Source organism: Glycine soja, chromosome 6, assembly GCF_004193775.1.
Source record: "Glycine soja cultivar W05 chromosome 6, ASM419377v2, whole genome shotgun sequence".
NCBI lineage: Eukaryota > Viridiplantae > Streptophyta > Magnoliopsida > Fabales > Fabaceae > Glycine > Glycine soja.
Genome location: NC_041007.1, coordinates 43,150,119 through 43,171,581, shown reverse-complemented (window position 1 = coordinate 43,171,581; position 21,463 = coordinate 43,150,119). Strand labels below are relative to the sequence as shown.

At 38.7% G+C, this 21,463-nt stretch overlaps 1 protein-coding gene and 1 pseudogene across 3 annotated transcripts in view; both read left to right on the top strand.

The window, feature by feature from the left end:
* LOC114417040 (pentatricopeptide repeat-containing protein At4g04790, mitochondrial-like) overlaps positions 1-8,671 on the top strand; it is a 45,479-nt gene extending 36,808 nt beyond the window's left edge. The window contains exons 12-16 of one of the 3 annotated variants that reach the window (XM_028382131.1): positions 7,048-7,212; positions 7,279-7,409; positions 7,515-7,593; positions 7,855-8,030; positions 8,137-8,671. In XM_028382131.1, the coding sequence (XP_028237932.1) occupies positions 7,048-7,212; positions 7,279-7,409; positions 7,515-7,593; positions 7,855-8,030; positions 8,137-8,326 (741 nt within the window). In that variant the 3' untranslated portion in view covers positions 8,327-8,671. Of the gene's footprint in view, positions 1-7,047; positions 7,213-7,278; positions 7,410-7,514; positions 7,594-7,812; positions 8,031-8,136 lie in introns of all 3 variants that reach the window. The other 2 variants (XM_028382130.1, XM_028382132.1) reach the window with 2 other exon arrangements.
* Positions 8,672-16,603: 7,932 nt separating this feature from the next.
* On the top strand, positions 16,604-19,870 carry LOC114416312 (annotated as a pseudogene).
* The last annotated feature ends 1,593 nt before the right edge of the window (positions 19,871-21,463 follow it).

Sequence of the window (21,463 nt, the reverse complement as noted above, 5' to 3'; positions counted from 1 at the left end):
ACCACCACGACTGCCATCTGTGTGCATGCACTCCGTCATATACTCCATAGAAATGCTGGATAAAATGATGTCTCGGTTGATGCGGAAATACCCCTGCCAGATTCACCCACGATGCCGCTTCCCACCACAAAGGGATAATTTTGCTGCATTGAAAGAATAAATGACTTGCATTCTCTTCCACCGATCTGCAAAAAGGACACAAGTATTCTTGCAATTCAACCCTTTTTTTCTTCAAATTACCTTTGGTTGGCAATCTGTCCTTTAGTAACCTCCAAGCAAAAATAGTCACTTTCAATGGTACCCTAAGCTTCCATAATTCCTTATATCCGCCATCCTGTCCCTCTCCTGACACGCTTTGTCTAACTGCTCTATAGGCACTCCTAGCCGAATAGCTTCCATTTGGTTCTGCTGTCCATCTCCATTGGTCACTTAAATCTGGGCTGATTGTGATCCCTTCAATTTCTTGTATGAATGCGACCGCCAACTCTATCTCACTATCAAACAACGACCTCCTCCACTGGAAATGCCATTCCCACCCTTCTTCTTTGAAAGCTCCTAATTGCTGAATGAGATGATGTTTTTGAGCCGATATGGTGTACAGTCTTCGATATTTCACTGATAATTGGCTTTCTCCATCTATCCACTTGTCCTCCCAGAATTTGAACTTATCCCCGCACCCGACCATCCAAGAAATTGGTCTGTTCATCTGTTGTCCTTGAAGAGTGTGATGATTTACCATCTTCAAGTCCCTCCACCACAGGGATTCGGTACTGCCCTTATGATCTCCATCTAGACTCCTCCATTCTCCATACTTTAAGTCAAGTACTCTTGCCCAAGTCTCCCCCTGGTTCTGAAACAAATCCCATTTCCACTTTCCCAGCAATGATACATTAAACGCGGTAATATCCTTAACTCCCAAGCCTCCTTCTTCCTTTGGTAAGCATACCTTCTCCCACCGAATCCAAGCAATCTTGTTTTGATCCAACGCACCTCCCCATAAGAAATTCCTCTGTAATCTGACTAGCTTGTCTACAACCTGTTTAGGAACCCTGAAAAATGAGAAAAAATAAATCGGAATGGATGTTAGCACTGAATTTATGAGAATCACTCTCCCCCCAAAGGACAAATGCCGTTGTTTCCATTTCGCTAATTTTCTCTCGCATTTAGTGATGATAGGGTCCCAAGTCTGACATCTTCTGGGATTGGCACCAATAGGAATGCCAAGATATGTGAAAGGAAAAGACATCAAGCTACAATTGAGGTAGTTGGATGCACCATGGGTCCATTGCTCCGTCATACCAAATGCCCCACAACTGCTTTTAGCAAAATTTATTTTGAGTCCCGATGCCAGTTCAAAAACACGCAGTATGGCTTTGATAGTTCTTACATTCTCCATGGTTGCCTCTCCCAAAAATATTGTATCATCTGCATACTGGAGCAGGCTAACCTCAACCTTATTTATGCCCGATAAGTATCCCCTATATAGGCCTCTGTCAATAGCCTTTGACATTATACCGCTTAGTCCTTCAGCAACAATGTTGAACAGAAGAGGTGATAAAGGATCTCCCTGTCTGAGCCCTTTCTGCGGTACGAACTCACATGAAGGGCTGCCGTTAACCAAAATAGATATCGAAGCTGATTTTAGACATCTGGACATCCAATGAATCCACTTTGGAACAAAGCCCATTCTCCTCATCATGTAGAACAAGAATTCCCAGGACACTGAATCGTAAGCCTTCTCATAATCCACTTTGAAAACAAAGCAAGGTTTTTGACATCTTTTAGCCTCTTCGACTACCTCGTTTGCTATCACCACACTATGGAGCATATGTCTGCCTTCTATGAATGCTGACTGTCGTTCATTAATGATGGTGTGCATAACTTTCTTCAATCTGTTAGCCAACACCTTAGCGAGAATCTTATACGTACACCCTATCAGTGAGATAGGCCTATAGTCATTCAGCACTTGAGGGTCCGCTACCTTCGGGATTAATGCTATGAAAGATGCATTCAGACCCCTCGGGAATACTCCATTAACATAGAACTCATCAAAGAATCTGAGAAAATCTGGTTTGATGACCTCCCAAAATTGCTTGATGAATTTAAAATTAAGCCCGTCCGGACCTGGACTTCTATCACTTCCACAGCTCCACACAACCTTTTTTATTTCCTCCTCCTTGAAACGTTCCACTAGCATGTCATTCTGCAAAGAATTAATGGTTTTGAAACTGATTCCATCTAAAGTTGGTCTGTCAAAAACATCTTCCTGGAACCTCCGAGCAAAAAACCTCCTGACTTCCTCTTTGACTACTGCCGGTTCATCCTTCCACACGCCATCCACTATCACTCCGTTCAGACAATTGGATCTCCGTCTTGAATTTATCAGTAAGTGGAAATATCTCGAGTTACAATCTCCTTCCTTAATCCACCTGGATCTGGCCTTTTGTCTCAACAGGGACTCATGTGTTTGGGCTGCCTCCCATAATTCTTGCTGAAGCCGCTTTCTAACTATCCGTTCGTTGTCTTCCAGCTGTCTTTCAACTGATACCTCTTCCAATTTATTTAACTCTTCTTCTATCTTCTTGAATTTGCTGAAAGTGTCCCCAAATTGCTCTTTGTTCTACACCTTTATCTTCTTTTTTAGCTCTTTGATTTTTTCTTTTAGCACATAACCCCCCCACCCGCTTTGAGAATTGGACGACCAACTTTCAGTGACGACTTTGTGGAAAGATTTATCGGATAGCCAGCAATCTAGTAATCTGAAGGGTTTTGGACCCCAGTCAGCATTTTTGGACCTGAGCAGAACAGGACAATGGTCCGAAAAATTCCTAGCCAACACTGATTGGGCGGACGCAGGCCATTTGGCCAGCCATTCTGGGGAAACCAAAAATCTATCCAACTTACTTTTAGCTCTACCATTCGGTCTAAACCAAGTGAATCTCTTGCCCACCCAAGGCGCCTCTTCTACCTCCAACTCCTCGATCCAATTGTTGAATTCCGCAATACTTCCATCTACCAGCCCCCTCTGAGAGGACCCCATTCTCTCTGATGACATCCTGATATTGTTAAAATCCCCTAAGATGCACCAGTATCCGCCCGGGTTTTGATTTTTCAATTGAGCTACACTGTCCCACAACACTCTTTTCTCGTGAAGATTGCACGAGGAATAGATATTGACGACATGTATTAAATGTGACTCTTGGCTCCACTTCCCTGACAACAATATGAAACCAGCTCCTACCACTCTGCTTTCCACCTTGAAGGATGTCTCATTCCAAACACAAAGTATACCCCCAGCTGAATTAGCCGCTGGATATGCCTCCCAACTGAAATCAGATTTCCCCCATAATGCCTGGCACATTGCCTTATTTATACTCTCCTTTTTTGTTTCTTGTAAGCACAACATATCAATGCGATGCTCATTAACCATCCTTCTTATTGTCGGCCATTTAAACCCCCTCCCTAATCCTCTTACATTGTATGAGATGATATTCATGGAGTCCATCTCTTAATTCCCAAGCTAGCTGCCTCTTCTCCATCTCTTTCCTCCATTTCCTCCAGCATTTGAACATAATTTCTTTTTGAAGTTCCTGTTGTCAGCCCCAGTTCAGTAACCATATTCCACACACTCTCTGCATAATGGTCTTGATTTTCCGCCTGGTTTTGTATGTTAAGCCTTTGCTGTGTTAATGACTGATCCATGTTCAGTTGTTGATGCTGAAGTCCACTTTCATCATTTTTTTGCTGACTTGGTTCATTATCGAAAAATACTGGGCTTATATTAATTTGATTCATGATTGCACCAGTTGCTGTGTGGGCTGTGTTTTTGTCTTTTCCCTTTTTTCGAGAATACACTAGCCACGGAGTAGAAAATCTAGCTTCTCTTGAAGCTGGGCTTTTATTATGAATGGAAACAACTTTTGAGGGAGTGTGAATAGCAAGGCCCAGGTCCATTGGCCCTTTTATCTCCAAGTCACGTGACCTTTGGATTGCTGATTTAAAATTACATTGACCTTCCTCAAACTCAAACTCTTCTCCTCCAACGTTCACTGTCTCCTCCCTTTTTCCATTTTCATGCAAACTGTGTGTAATGACAGTGCTGTCACAGTTGCCGAGATTCTGTTCATCCCCTGTTTCGTGCACACCTTTCCCTTGGACTTCTGCCGCCACTGCGCTACAACTTTGTGCATGCAGAGCTTTGGTCTGTACAGTGTCCGTGCCTTTGCTGACCCATTGGACATTAGCATTATCCACTGGTCCGCTGCTTTGACCAGACACCCCATTATTCTGGTCCGCACTGTCCGTTCCCGACGGTAGTGGTTCTAAAGGGTTTGACGGCAACGGTCGTCGACATTCCTCGCCGCGCGCCGTCATCTCCTCTTCGACGGAATCCGTCACTGCGCCGCCAGTCATATCCCTCATTCCTCGAGCTCCCGTCTCGGACTTTGCTGGGTCCTCATTGTCCCTCCGATGGCGGGCGTCATCTTCTTGTTCCTTGGCTCCCGTCGTGGTGTCTTCCTCCGTCCCTATTGCTTCTACGCCCCCGTCCTCATCTACTGTTTTTCTGCCCGCCGCCGAGTCCGTTACTCGGAATCTGTGCCACCGTGACTGAAACACTCCTCCAATCGACACTTCGTCTTCTCCTTCCTCGGAGATAATCTCCTCAGATGAGCTGAAGTCACTTCCTCTCCTTTGCTGCCTCCTATCTCCTGAGTACCCACACTCTTCCGCCACATGCACCTGGAATTTCTCCCCCTGTATGTTGACATTCACTGTGTGTTGTATCAGCGGCTTCCACGTCGTTTTGACTAGGATCCGCGCCACCTCTAAGCTTCTTCGTTCCTCTACGCAGTCTTCAACATCCATCACATCGCCAATACCCGAAACTATTTGTTGAATGTGGTGTCTATCCCATGCTACCAGAGGTATTCCCCAGCATTGAAGCCATGTCAATCTGAATCCAGGCCATAGTTTGGGATTCCATTTCTCTATGGAGTAAAATAACTCGCCCCATCCTTCATCTTTATTGTTCAGCATTCGTTCAGCTTTCTCTACTGTGAGACCAAGGATCAAAACCATATCACCTCCGATGTATTTTAGTGAAATGTTTTGTCCGCTGTCCCACCATATTTCATCTTCTAAGCTTTCAAAGCTTGCTAGATTTTGCAGCCTGCCCACCCATGCTTCCTTAAGCCACTGCTGGCCCGTTAGCGGTATATCAAGAATTACTTCGGATGTTGAATTGTGACTATTATCGCTGACTTTGACTGGTACTCTCCTCTGTTCTGCTCTTTGGTTATTTCGAGTAACCATGTCTGCATACGACCCTCTTTGGACTCCCACCTTCGTTTCTGCATTCCTGCTCAGGTACATGTCTTTTTTCCCCTGTTGCTGTTGTCTAGCTTCTGTTCTTCCCCCTTCTTCTGTTTGTGGCTCTTCTTTCTTTGCTCTCCCATATTTAGGTACATTAACATACATCTTCATTCCTCCAAAAATCATGCTGTCCAGTTTCTTTTGAATCTGCTGTATGTCTCGCACCCCTTTAAACCTCACGAACCCATATCTCCTTCCCTGTCTGTTTCTTTTCCGAGGTATGAACACCTCTCGTACGTCTCCTGTCTGCTTGAAATGATGCCATAAATCTTCTGCAGTTGCGTCTTCTGGGAACCTGGTGAAATAGAACGAGGTAATGTCCCTATGGTCTCTCCAATTCGCTCGCATGTAGCTATGATCTTGTCCTGTTGTTCTCCCTTCAATGGTCAGACCGGAACCCTCCGTCGTTCGTGCTCTGGCGCTCTCTCTCCTCTCTCTTCTAGACCTAACTCTCTCCCACCCGCTGTTTCTCTCTCTACTCTCTCTCTCCATTTCTAGATACCTGGAATAATTGTAATGATTTTACTCGTCCATTTGATTTTAGATGCATTGGCATGATTGTCATGCTCAAGCCAAAGTACAGTTAATTCATAATACAATAAGGCACAATCTAAAAATAATAATATATTGGAAAAAACCAAAGGCCCACATTGGCTAGAGATAATGTCAAGATAGAGTATATAAGTGGAGGGCAACTCTCACCCTATAAGCTAGCTTTTGAGGTTAAATTAGGCCCAACCCAGATATAAGATGGTATTAAAACCTATCAGAGCTGATATTTGACCACCCCTCAACTAACAAAAAATTAAGTTGGCCTCACAGATTTCCCAGGGCAATCAACTTGGTCTAGCTAGGGGTGTGCAAAAACTTGTTCGTAAAAAACTGAACCAAACCAGTACGGAACCGTTTTAACTGGTTCAGTTTTAAATCTAAATACCGAACTGTTTTAGAAAACTGGTTTGGAACCGAACTGGTTTCAACCAGTTTTAAGAACCAAACTGGTTTTCTTCTTAAAAAAAATGATTTGGCTGAAAACTTGTTTGGTTAACTGAACCGAGATTTTAGAAGCAATTCAGTTAGCCAAACCGCTTTTATACAACAGTGCAGTTCATTTTTTTCAAACTAATTTGGCCCAAACTGGTATTTTTTTTGCACACCCCTGCTTGGTCCTGTGGCTTTCCCAGTGCAAATCTACCTTGCCCTGCAGTTTTCCTAATGCAATATAAAGTAGTCTTTCTGACAATCTCAATGCTCCAAATGTCCATTCCTAAGCGTGAGGGGCATGGGTGGAGATCTCAAACTACAAATATGACCAAAGTAGAACTTACAAAGGTTTGGACGATTCTCACCTTATAAGCTAGCTTTTGTGATTGAGTTATGCATAATCCAAATTAAGTACCTTTCAAGTTTTTAAATTTACAGCATATTACTACAAGTGTTATTTTACATATTTGTAAAAAGACCAATTTTTATACACCTAAAATTAAGTAAAGAACATTTTCATTATTTTACAAGTGTTACCAATTTTTAATTTCTTCATTATGTGTAAATATGCTATATGCTTTTCTATACTTCCCCTTTTGGAGTGACTTTGTATATTAAGTACAAAACATCTTGTAAATCACCTCTTTCTTCAATATTGGTATAGAGCATAAGTTGTGTTTCATGTTGCAGGTAGTTTTAGATTCAAACATACCAAACAAGAGCTTAAATGAAATCAAGAGTGTACTTGTGTCAGCTCTTGCATCACATGGGCAATTGTCCGAGGCTCTTCTTGTATATGAGGAGATCAAGAAAGCTGGACATAATTTGGAGCCAAAAGCTGTTATAACTCTGATTGTAAGGTTTTGCACTAGTTATTTGCATCTGCCTTCAACTTTATAATTAATTACTGGACATTCTTAGGAGGAGTTCACTAAATTCAATGGGGAGTTGGATGGATTGCTGCTTCTACTTGAGGAAATGAATGATGTAGACTATTGGGTTGATGGTTGCTTCAAGGTTATCATGTACTGTATACGGAACAAGAATTTGAGGTTTGATGTTTTTAGCCCTCCCGTATTGAATTTGTTTGTAGTTGAATTGTATTCTGCAAGTTGCTTATCTAGTTATCTTCATACATCTTAAAATTTTTGTGCCAGTTCTACTATTCTTTTGTTCAAACAACTTAAGGACAAGTTCAAAAATGATGACCTAGTAATGGAAGCTCTTTTTGATGCAGTGAGTTCTTGTTCCCTCGTTTAATTTTTATAAACTTGCAATATTATGCTGGGTTACTGATACAGTTTGTGTTTGAAACTCTTTCTGGCTTCTCTTGTAGTGGACTAAGAAATATTTGTCATACATGGAAACTGAAAAATTTAGGCATGTTTCACCCTCTTCATCACAATTACACCCACTGACAAGTGTCTTACTTGTATCAACTTTGTGTCTGTGTAGGTATTTTCTCTGATTGCATCGTCTGAGTCCTCTCATTTACAGATTGGCCTGGACTTGCTTTGGGCAATCAAGGATGAGCTTGGCCTTATGCCTTCGCGGCAGTGTCTTGATTTTCTTCTAAGTGCTTGTGCGAATGCTGGAGATTTGAACAATGCTCGCTTGATTTGGAGAGAGTACGAAGTTGCTGGATTTCCTTACAATGTATTAAGTTACTTGAGGTAAGGTGTAATCCTCTCCCTCCCTTTCCCTAACACTGTTTGAGTTTTTGTGTAGTACTTATCTTTGCCTTATGGTCTTGGCTGTTAATTATTTTGGTGGCTGTAGGATGTATCAGGCACTTTTGGCTGCAGGAGATGATAGATCTGCTCACTTTATGCTTAAGAAAATTCCACAAGATGATGCCGAGGTTTGTTCTGTCATCATAGCATGTCAGGAAACGTACAATGATCTTAATTCTGTAGAAGAGAAGAAAAAGCAAGGAAAAAGGAAAAAGAAAAAAGAAAGAAAAGAGTAAGACTTGAATACTAGTTCCAGTGATATATGTAGGGGGAAAGAGAGAGATGCCTAATTTTTTTGGGGGGCTTTAGGAATGTGCTTCAAAAGGGTTGACGCACATGATATGATATATCCATTTTATGTTTGCTGTGTTATATATCCTACAATGTCTCCACTACACAGTTCACCTTTCTTTGTCATTAAAAAATACTTTGCTATGCTAACTAGGTCATTAATTATCATGGAAGATGTTGGCTCCAATTAATTTGTAATCAGGCTTGCCCTACATAGACCGTCTTAGAGGTAGTTTTGGGTTTCCATGTTGTAGGCTTGTATCCCAGATAATAGCATTTCATTTCTACCTTTTTTTTCTCTGCTAAACGAATTATATATATATATATATATATGAAAAAATAAGCGGCATGAGACATGCCAAACAAGTCGAATCCTAAAAACGAAATAAAATAAAAAGGAGCTGTTAATTACAAAGGAAGCCACACAGATAACAGCTCCCCGCACCCACACACTAAAATGCTCTCTAGTCATAATGATAGAAACTTAAGACATTGGATAGGGTGCAAAAGCCAGTCTGAGAACGAGAACCTTCCCCCTTTACCCCTTGTGTTTAACCAGCTCTATGCATATTAACTTGACATATGTTGAATCTCCTCCACATCCACTACCCCAACCCTAAAGACCACGTTATTACAGTGATACCAAATTGCATTGATAACAGCCACCCAAACTTTCTTTCTTCTCCTGCATATCAACATCCAACAAAACAGCATATGCAGATTGCAGACTTGACAGAGTAACCCCTTGATCCCGCTGCCATCCACAGATTGTAGTCTATGCAGACGTGCAGTTTGAACTGCATCTAAGAAAGCTTGGACTTGGTGATCCTCCCAAGGGAACCATGCATTTCATTTCGAGCTTGACAACCTTTTCAATATGAAGGCTGGCAACTGCCATTATTAGTCCAAGATAAATATCTTAAACCTCTTGTTTTTCTTCCACATTATTAGAATTCATTTGTAATCCTTAAAAAAGAAAAAGAATTCATGTAAGGGTCTTGTCCAAGAGTCTGGGAGAGTTTGTGTTTTTTATTTTTGTGTGCTTAGACTGCATTTATTCTTTATGTGAGATAATCTTGCTGGAGTCTTATAGGGTCAATACTGGTAGCAACTCTCATTTCAAGTATTAATGTCGCTCATATCCAAGACTCAAACTCGAGAGACTTTTTACCTTGAGTGACTTGTTTATCTAAAATTGTCCGTGGATATCTTTTCACACCCCATGTATTTTGGAAATATCACCCATATAATATATTTGTATTCTTATTATTATTATAAAACATCTTAGCTGAAAATTTATCATAGTATTTGTTCAATCACGTCTTATAACTTAGAATTGTTTGAAAACAAGTTTCAATTACTTGTTATTCCTCATCTCCTAGCCAAATTAAATCCAAGTAATTCTTGCACTCAGCATACCCAACAATGCAAACACCACTATTAGTCAAGTATTTATCAATGGCTATCAACGTTGTAAAAGAAACAAATCAAGGCAGCGATTAGAAGACAATTTCCTACATAATGCATGTGTATTATATATATGCTACGAAATTAAAATAAATCTTGTGACATTTCTTTTCCGTTAAAGTTTATATGTAGTGTAAAAAGAAAAAAAAAATATATTTATTTCATATTTATAAGAAAGAAATATCTCTATATATACTATGCCATGAAATAGATAAAAAGAAAAGAAGTTACTAATACTAAAATATTCTTCTTTTGTATTCCCTTACCGTGTTTGTTTTAAAAAATTCCACGATACAGCTTGTTTGATGCCGATTGGCCTAGCTGTATTGTGAATTCAACTCATACTTTTCTGACGTGCTGAAGAAATAAAGTTCAAAAATTTCACGTGGTAAAACTATGGTCTTTCCATAAAGTAGTAATTGGGTTCAGTGAAACTTAAATGACTTATTACGAAAAAGAAATGTCCTGAATGTCCAGTGGAAATATAATGTCATCTGTTACGTATCAACAGTAGAATATTCAATTAAACAGTAACAGTTATGAAAATATATGAGGGAAAAAGAGCTTTATTGATGAAATGTGAGCAAATACAGAGAATAGAATGTAACAATCCCAATGAAGGGCCCAAAGCTAAGCTCCTATAGGATACTAGAGTACCCTATTCTATCCAATTCTAGCTACAATCCCGAATCTCCTTTCTCTCTAACTGACTGCTCCTTATATTGTGGAAAGAGTGCTGCTCCCTCATCCCTGCCACCTCATGATTGGTAACAACCTCAGCCACTTTTTACCTTCTTGCCCCTTCTAGAATATACACGCCATAATTTGGGTCCACTAGTAACATGATGAATTAACTGTCCAGGTAACTGTAAATTATTACTGTCTCTATCAATACTTCCTTCTTCAACTGCAACCTTGTCCTCAAGGTTGAACTTTGGAAATTGGCTTTTGAGCATAACATAGTCCTCCCAAGTAGCTTCCTCTACTGTTTTTCCTTTCCAATGGACTAGTAACTGTTTTACTACTTCTCCTTGCTTTTGTATATTTCTAACAGCCAGCAAAGCCTCAGGTTCAAATTCCTCACCTTGCTCTTCTATCATCAAATCTGGCAGCTCTTCACCTTCATTGTATTGTCCTACAACCTTCTTTAATAAGGATACATGAAACACGGGGTGAACCTTGGACCCTACAGGCAATTTCAGTTTGTAAGCTACAGCTCCAATCCTCTCTACAATCGAATATGGTCCATAATATCTTGCAGCAAGTTTTGCATTAATTCTGGTAACCACAGAATTTTGCTTATGAGCTCTGAGCTTCACAAAGACCCACTCCCCTACTTCAAAACTTCTGTCAACTCTGTGCTTATCAGCTTGGGCCTTCATTCTATCTTGTGCTCTGTGTAAGTGACTTTTTAACTGCCTGATTGCCTCATCCCTATCTACCAAATCCCTTTGCACTGCTTCAACTCTTGTTTCACCTTGTACCCATCGAACCATCACTGGTGGAGGCCTGCCATATACCAATTCAAAAGGAGTATGCTCTGTAGATGTGTGAAATGAGGTGTTAAACCAGTACTCAGCCCAATGCAACCATGACATCCAGCTTTTAGGTTGGTCAGATATGAAACACCTAAGGTAGGTCTCTAGGCATCTGTTCACTACCTCTGTTTGACCATCTGATTCAGGATGGTAAGCAGAGCTCATTTTGAGCTGAGTGCCTTGAGCTTTGAATAATTTCCTCCAGAAATTGCTCATGAAAATGGGATCCCTATCACTCACTATGGATAAGGGAATGCCATGCAATCTCACTATTTCCTTACTAAACACCTCAGCCAAACTCCTAGTTGTGTAGGGGTGTTTTAGAGGAATGAAATGACAGTACTTGGTTAATCTGTCTACCACCACAAAAATAGCTTCATATCCCTTAGATTTTGGCAGGCCAGTAATAAAATCCATAGAGATATCTTCCCAGATGCATTCAGGTATGGGCAGTGCTTGCAACAAGCCCCCTGGTGATGCAGCTAAGTACTTCTGTCTTTGGCATGTATCACAGCTCCTCACAAATTCTTGCACTGCTCCCTTCATTCCCACCCAGTATACATTAGCTGCCAATCTCCTGTATGTCTTGTAGAATCCTGAGTGTCCTCCATGTGGGGTGCTATGAAACTCCTTCAATAAAATAGGAATCATAGCTGACTGCTTTGAGATTACTAGTTTGCCTTCATACATCAATACTCCTTGTTTGTATACATATCCAGGCCTAGCTGTTGGGTCTTGCAACAAATCAGCAACCACTTGCTGTAAGTAGTCATCTTTCTGCACCTCTTCTTGTATTATTTGTGTCTGGTCCCATTGTAAAAATGTTGTAATACTCTGAAACTCCATCCCTTCATGCATTCTGGAGAGTGCATCAGCCCCCTTATTCAATTTGCCCTGCTTATAAACAACTTCAAAATTATATCCAAGCAACTTGGCAGCCCAGTTTTGTTGTTCTGCAGTGGTTATCTTTTGTTGTAGCAACTGCTTTAAACTTTTTTGATAAGTTGAGACAATAAATTTTCTTCCAAGAAGGTAGGGTCTCCAATGTTGAATAGCTAAACCCATTGCCATCAATTCTTTCTCATATGCAGATTTAGACAGATTTCTTATTCCCAGAACCTTGCTGAAATAAGCTATTGGTCTTTTATCTTGCATCAATATGGCCCCTACTCCACTACCAGAGGCATCACATTCTATGACAAACTCCTTGCTAAAATCAGGTAGAGCTAGTACAGGAGCTGTAGTAAGCTTCCCCTTCAACTCTTCAAAAGCTCTCTGAGCCTCTTCTCCCCACTTGAACCCATCCTTCTTGGTAAGTTCAGTCAATGGTTTAGCTATCTTGCCATAATGTTTGATGAATTTTCTGTAGTAGCCAGTTAACCCTAAGAACCCCCTCACTCCCTTCACATTCATTAGGGTTGGCCATTGAATCACACTTTCAATCTTGCTAGGATCCACTGCTACACCAGCTTGGGATATGACATGGCCCAAGTATTCAATGGTGTGTTGAGCAAAATGACACTTCTTTTTGTTGGCTACTAACCCATGTACTGCTAACAGTTGCAAAACAGTTTGCAAATGCTCCAAATGGGCTTCCCAATCAGCACTATAAACTAGTATATCATCAAAGAAAACTAGTACGCATTTCCTAAGCAAAGGTTTAAAGACATCATTCACGAGGCTCTGAAATGTCGAGGGTGCATTCATTAGGCCAAAAGGCATGACTAAAAATTCAGAATGCCCCTCATGAGTGCGAAAAGCTGTCTTGTATACATCTTCTTCCTTGATTCTTACTTGGTGATATCCAGATTTTAAATCTAATTTAGAAAAAAATCTAGCACCATGTAGTTCATCCAACAATTCTTCAATAACAGGAATGGGAAATTTATCTGGGACTGTTACCTTGTTGAGGGCTCTATAATCAATGCACATCCGCCACGTGTTGTCTTTCTTTTTCACCAAGATCACAGGACTTGAGAAGGAGCTGGTACTATCTCTGATTATACCAGTGGACAACATCTCTCTAACTTGCTTTTCAATCTCATCTTTGTGGTGATGAGGGTACCGGTAGGGTCTCACATTCACAGGACCAGACCCTTCAACCAAGGTAATGGCATGCTCTTTACTTCTGATGGGTGGAAGTCCTTTTGGCTCTACAAATACTGAAGCATAATTCTGCAATATTTGGTCAACACTTGCCCTTTGTGTTGGAGACAAATGTGACCCCAGCTCTACACTTCCCTGCTTCTCTACACTCCATAGAGTCTTTTCTCTCCACTGCACAATTTTGCTTAGAATGCTCTGTAGAGCCACCATGGAATCATTGGTGCTCCCTAAGCCTTGTAGTGTGATCCACTCCTTATCACTCCAAAAACTCATCATCTGTTTCTTCCAATTCATAATGGTGTCTCCTAAAGTCCTCAACCATTCCACCCCAAGTACCACATCAACTCCTCCTAGCTCAAACAAGTGCATGTCTGCTTGAATTTCCCAACCTCCAACCTTTAATTCCACCTTCCTACAAACTCCTTGAGTCATGGTTTGGAAACCATCACCCAACTTAATCCGCAACTGTGAAGTCCTCTCCACCACCCGATCCATTTTCCCTACCAACTTTTGTGATATGAAGTTGTGTGTGGCGCCACTATCTACTAAAACGAGCACGGGAACCCCTTGTATCTCACCTTGGAATCGTATGGTTTGAGGGGTGTGATTAGCCATATGATCCAAGTGAAGCAAGCTCATCTCTCCTACCTCGTCGTTCTCCTCTTCGCTCACTTCCACTGCTAGAATCTGACCACCGTCCTCCGCCGGATCACCTTCGTCAACAAGAAGGATTCTCAAATGTTTATCAGGGCATTGATGTGTTGGAGAGAAAGGACCCTTACACTTGAAACAGAGGCCCTTTTGCTTCCTATCCATCAACTCTTGGTAGGATAAGTGTTGGAATCCACGGTCACGAGGCCCATTCCTCCTCCTGTCACCATGGGCTGTTTTGTCTTCTCTAGGCCCAACAGAATTACTTTTGGCACCCCCATTCGACCCACCATCTCTATTCTTCACTAAAACCCAATCTGAGTTTTCTCGAACCGCTCCATGTAATCCGGATCGGTGTGACCCTTTTCCAGATCTGGGACTCCGACTATTAAACGACCCATTTCCACCACCAATCTCCATCTCTACTGCCCGCGTTACCTGTAACAGTCTCGTGTGACTCATCTCTCCCATTGCTACGAAGCTTCGAACCCGTCCTCTAATCTCTGCCTTCAATCCTTGAAGAAAATATCCCAAAAATTGCTTGTCAGGCAATTTTGGAATCTGAGCTGTTAGGTACTCAACTTCGGTGATGTATTCTTCCACCGTCCCCTTCTGTTTCAAACCGGTCAACTGTTCATATACGTCGCCGTCGCCGTGACCACCGTATCGGCTCAATAAGGATTCTTTCAACTTCTCCCACGACAGATCTTCATCTTCTCCGATTAGAGAATTGAAGAAATGAATCGTCACTCCCTCCATACATAGCTGAGCGAGATTCACCTTCAACTCCGGTAACGTTCCCTGAACACGAAAGTATACTTCAGCGCGCGAAATCCATCCGGCCGGATCTTCGCCATTGAAGGATGGTAGCTCCACTTTTTTGATGGATTGACGGAACTCTGTCAACGCATCACTACTGAGATTGTGAAACCCGATTCCGGAAGAGCCGTCCGTTCTTGGTGGTGGTTTGGGTGTTCCTTCTTTCGCAGCGCCACTCGCGCTACCCTCCTCCTCCTGCAGTGTTCTGTTCAAACAACGTTCAAACATAGCCATGAGACTCTCGTGGCTAGCTTTCACCGCGTTCTGGACGTCTAACAACGTCGATTTCACCTCTGACATCTCGCTTTCCAACGCAATCACCTTTGCTTCCATTTTCTTGAACTCAGTGTGGTTAACCTTCTTTGGGGGCATTCACTGGTTTTCGGACAAAAGTATCCGGCAGGTCGGACCAGTTTGTTACGTACCAACAGTAGAATATTCAATTAAATAGTAACAGTTATGAAAATATATGAGGGAAAAAGAGCTTTATTGATGAAATGTGAGCAAATACAGAGAATAGAATGTAACAATCTCAATGAAGGGCCCAGAGCTAAGCTCCTATAGGATACTAGAGTACCCTATTCTGTCCAATTCTAGCTACAATCCCGAATCTCCTTTCTCTCTAACTGACTGCTCCTTATATTGTGGAAAGAGTGCTGCTCCCTCATCCCTGCCACCTCATGATTGGTAACAACCTCAGCCACTTTTTACCTTCTTGCCCCTTCTAGAATATACACGCCATATTTTGGGTCCACTAGTAACATGGTGAATTAACTGTCCAGGTAACTGTAAATTATTACTGTCTCTATCATCATCGATAAATATTTTATTCTGTATTTTCACGTCAGAACTAACTAGTTGTAGCAGAGTGGGACAAGTTAAAAAGAAAGAAAGAGTTATGCCTTGTTTAGTAGAGGAGAGAAAAATAGGATACATGAAAATAAAAACAAAAAGTACAAATATATGAAAAATAAAATAGAAACTAAATATTTAGTTAAAGAGATAAGGAAAAATAAATATATGAATTAAAATAAGTCAAAAATTAGTACCACAGTCTCACCAATTTTAAAATTATTTCTCTTCTTGCTAACTCCCATTTACCAAACAAACCAATTTATTTCTATATTTCTAAAATTATTTTCATATTTTATACCAATCAAAACCTTAATGTGAAACCTGACAGCATACATGTGGGAAAGAACGGGAAACTTTGAGAGCGGAAGAAAGCTGGCAAAAAGTACTGAGAAATAGCTTGAGTATTAATTAATTAATATAGAGCTATAAAGTTGAGTCCTCTTCATCTAAGAGACTAAAACAAATGTTTACCTTTTGGCTTTCTTTCATTTTTTTTTTAATCCATATAGTTTAAAAGGAAAAAAAAATATCTTTTTTCATATTTAAAAGAAAAATATATCCTTTTCTTAATATATGCAAAAATAGATGTACGTAAACTGCCAAGTATTCCTTCTTTTGCATTTCCTTTACATTTCTTCAAAAAACTTTCCACGTACGGTGTGGTTGTCGACATGCCTAGCTGTATTGCCAATTCAAGTCCTATTTTTCTGACATGGGAACTAAATGCAGAAGAAAACCAAGTTTGAAGATTCCACGCGGTGAAACTATGGTCTTTTTCATGACTGAATGGCTTGGACCCTCCATTTGATTATGTGTCCACTGGTATGTAGATTATTAATCCTACTAGAAAAGAGACATTCAAAAATGATTCTAATGTTCACTAAAAGACAGTTGTGCAATCGTTTTTGAAGTCAATAAGTTAAAAGTTATTGATGAATTAAGATGATTGTGGAAAAAATTGTCTTAAAAAATATATCTTTTCTAAGATGATTTTTATCAGAGAATCGTCTTAAAATGATTTAGCATAAATACATTGTAAGATAATTTTTATCTAAGATTCGTTCTAGAAAATGCACATTTTAAAATGATTCTTAACTAAAAATTATCTTAAAATATGTTTATTTAAGACGATTCTTAGATAAAAATCGTGCTCCTTAAGAATCTTCTTAAAATGACTTAGCATAGACACATTTTAAGAAGGTTTTTATTTAAGACTCATCTTAAAATGTGTATTTTTAAGAACCGTCTAGGAAGGGTTAAATTCTAAGGTGGTTATTAGTCAAGAACCGTTTTAAAATTAATTTTTTAATTCTCATTCTTTAAAAAAAAAAATTCTACAATGGTGAAGGAATTTCTTTCTGTTGTGCTTTATTTTCATGAATTTCATAACCAGATTATGAATTGCAAAGAACCTATATTTTACCCAGCATGTAATTTGAAAAATAAATTTATCTTACCAAGATCAACCATGGAAGCAGCAGCCAGAATTTGAGAAGCATAGGCCTCCACACAAACAACTAAGAACACTTTCTAGTTGCCTTCATTTTATTTTTTCATCAACTTCTCATAGTTGAAAAGAATTCTCTGTAATGGGAGGCGGCAACACTAACAACAGTTAACCCTCAATCCAAAAATTCAGAAAGAATTGATGCACTACAGATGCAAATTGAACTACAAAGAAGCTGTATGAGAAGCGTGAGGTATAACTTAAAAGAAAATTATGTCTTAAGTTGATTTGGAAATATTAGTACTTCAAATGCTAAAAGATGAGTCCTTTCATTTCAAAAAATTAACAATAGTAAGACATTAACAAACCTTCATGCAAAATTGCAAACAAGCCAACATTTATTTGTTACTGAGTATAAAAGAATCACAGAAAAAGGGGGAGAACATACATAAATCTTCACAATATGGGCAGCTTCATGAACATGTATCATTTTAAGAAAGCAAAAAACTATAAATTATGATGTATTAATTCTATGAGATACAAATGAACATGGAGAAGCTGTTATTCAATGAATTCAAATTTGCATGAAATAAATCAAGATATATCAAGGCATATACAATTCATAATCATAAAAATTTGTATGAAATGAGAAGTTTCGTTTATAACGCAACTCTTCAAAATACTAGACTACTAAACTAGTATGTTCATAGCTTCCAGGAAAAGCAAAACCAGTTATACCTCGCCAATTGTTAGAGCTTGTATTCTACTGTTTGAGTCAACCTGCTGGCTAACCCAGACAAAGACTTTCGAGTGACAATCCAAGATGTAAATATCTTCTATCATCAAATCATCCTGGGAAAAATTGTGAATCTCTTTCACCTGCAAGCATTGCTTTAGATTAATGCACTTGCACAAGAACAAATCCAAATACTATCATCTTCATAAGCAAAGCAAGAGAATGCAATAAGATTTTATTTGAGAAAAAATCACACACTAGAAAATTCACCCTCAAGATCTATCTTAAATTCACCTTTAGTTATAAGAAAAGTGATCAATAACACACTGGCCAGTTTATGTCAGTATTCTACGTCCAGAGTCAGTCTTTAAAGGACGCCAAGATGACCATAGACCACTTTGCAGAAAGATTATATCCTAGGTCCTAACATGTTGTTTTTGAATGGATCAGATTAGCTGTATTTCGTTCTTTTTTTGCCAATCATTATGTCAACTAGTTATTATACAAATTTGAGTCTTTTGTTGTCCATGCCAGCAATTGTATCATTCAAATGTAAAATTATATCATGGGACGACAAATTAAGTGATCGGACACATAATGCCATTTTAGTAATTTAATGAAACCCTAGTAATTTAATGATCAGACACATAATATCACTAAAATAGTATACAAGGGAAGCCACAATCATCCCAACCCACATGGTAGAAAATATGGTTCTCGATGAATTCATCAAACCTCTTCGTCTTGCACCAACTCTGGGATTTCTGATCAATGCGTGGGAGAGGAAGATGTTGAGCAAACATCATAGACTAGTTATTCTGGAGGGGGTGATGATGACCTTGGAAATGAGGCCAAGATCATCAACAAATGGCACTATATCACTCTAATGACCTGATTTGTATTGTTAAAATGAAACTACTTGGTGAACTTCATTATTGTGTGTAATTATAATTATGATTCTCATTAGTTCACATAGGGGGAGAATGAAAATGATGGTCATTCCTTTTAAAATCTTGGGCTAGGAGTAGAACTGTCAAGGAACCTAGACTTGTAGTTCAAAGCACAAGTGAAATTGACTTTTCTAGTTGATGATGGATATAGGTGGAGGAAACATGGACAGAAAGTAGTTAAAGGAAACCCAAACCCAAGGTATTTCCATCTTTTAGATTTTAATAGAAGAGTTTAACTGTGATGCACTATAAAGAGTAAAAATATTGACTGTGAATCAATCAAAAATCATGTTTATGGACTTTTAAGTTAGTTATTATAAAAATCAACAAACTCAACATGATTTGTAATTGGATGATAGCATAAAAAAACATTTATACTATTCGTTTATTTCAAAAACCACTTTTAGTAGAATTGATTAGTCATATGGTTTTAAGCGTTACAATTTCTATTATTACCAACCACTTAAGACCATGAATTTTCCAAATATTCTTTCTGCATGAGTTACTACAAATTCGTAGCCCCGAGTTGTCGAGTGATAAAACATAGTGAGAGAGATGCACATGGTATGAAAGTTGTCATTACAACTTATGAAGGGAAACATATCCATTATGTAGCTTTAGGACGAGGAAGCTCCAGCTATAGCATGAACAAAGCTTTTATAAATAACAACACCAACACCAGCAATGTGACAGCTCCTACCCCTATTAGGCAGTGACTAATTCTAACGCAGCAAGTTTCACAAACTCACTTCATTTTCAGAAAGCCACCAACATGGAGAATCCAAGAAAATTTTCCAATGGACTTGTTGCTGAGCCCCGGAAGCATCGAATTTTCGGCTAATGACTTGTTCCTTCTGTTTTTTTTGTATCAAATAACTTTTAAATTTGGAAGCAGGACAACACTAGAACATTACACATAAAAATATCACTGATATGTTTATGTATAGAGTATATGAATAAGAAAATCATGAGCATTTACTAATTCTGTTCTACTAAGATTAGAGACTAGAACTACAACTTTGTAAAGCTTAACAAGAGTTAGACCTTGTTTAAACTTTCAATTTAGTGATAGGAGAGACAGAAAACGTGTTCACCTTCAATTCTATTATTCTGTAGTTGCTTTTGTTCAATTTCTCTAACATTAATACCAGTTGTTGGAAATTTCTAGTTTGGTATACAAATCTCTACTGTTACTAGTTATGGTTACTTTGGGTTGTGTTGTTGACTATAAATTTTTCAATCAAAGTCCTTGTTTGTTAAAATTATGAAATAGTCAGCCACTTCTGATTTAGTCAGGAAAATGTTCATGGTGTTGAGAAATTTGTCTAACTCTAGAATAAATGCTAAACTTATACTTTCTCACACTATTTTATTAACAAATTTTTTTACTATTAGATGGACCACACATAAATTCTACTAAACAATAGATGAAAACAAATAAGAAATGAAAATTTAGTGGACTTCCTTTCATTTTTCTCTAACAAAGTATATTAATGTGATGTTAGCATTTGTTACTTCAATAATTCATATTATTATTTAATAAAAAAAAATCTAGTTCCAATTTTGGATTCTTTCAATGACTCTGTTTATTTGTGTGTTCACCAGTGTATTATTTTCTACTAATTTTGTCATTAAAGGGAACCTCTTACATATTTTAGGATAGATGTGTTGAAGTTTTCAAGGATTTTTATCAAACAAAAACTAAGCACAGGAAACTTACTTGGATTTATTCCTTGGGAACCTGCAACATTAGTGGGAAATTCTATCCAATAACTATTGAGCTGATTGTAACAACTTATCAGGTTATATTTCTTTTGATACCCTTATGTGTTGAAGTGTATGTTTATATCCTCATTGCTTCATTTTTCATTCTACTGATAAGGAAGTTTGTAGAGGATAACACTTGCTTATTTTATTGATTATTCATGTATTTATAGGCTACTACATGAGTACAAAGGTAGAAAGGATAATCCTTAGCCATTCACAAAATGACAAAAGCAAGTAAAAAGCATAATAGAAATGCTAATCCACTAGTAAGAGAATTCCATTAATAATTTCTCTAATAGTGTGTTTGGATGGAGCAATTTAGTAGAGGAATTCATTTTTTCAAGAAATTTAAAATGATTCATGATAAAATAACTTGTTTGAATAGAGTATTTGAAAGGAGATTTAATTTTTGGTATTTTTATGAATCATTTTGATTGACTAAAACAGTGGTATTTTAAATTCTCTCAAAAAATATGGAATTTGAATTTTTTTTTTTGGAGATGCTCACTCTAACTCACGTTCTTGCTCGCGACTCTTTTTTGTTCAACACTCATAACTATGGATGACTAAAGTTGTTACAGCCGATATCAACACAAGTTTTTCACTGACGTTGGCCGAGATTTTTCAGCCGACATCAGCTAGGTTTTTCCACCTAATATCAGTCAAAGCTATTTTTTAGCCAATATTGGCTAAGGTTATTTTTTAGCCGATGATAGCTAGGGTGTTTTGGATAATGTCAACTAGAT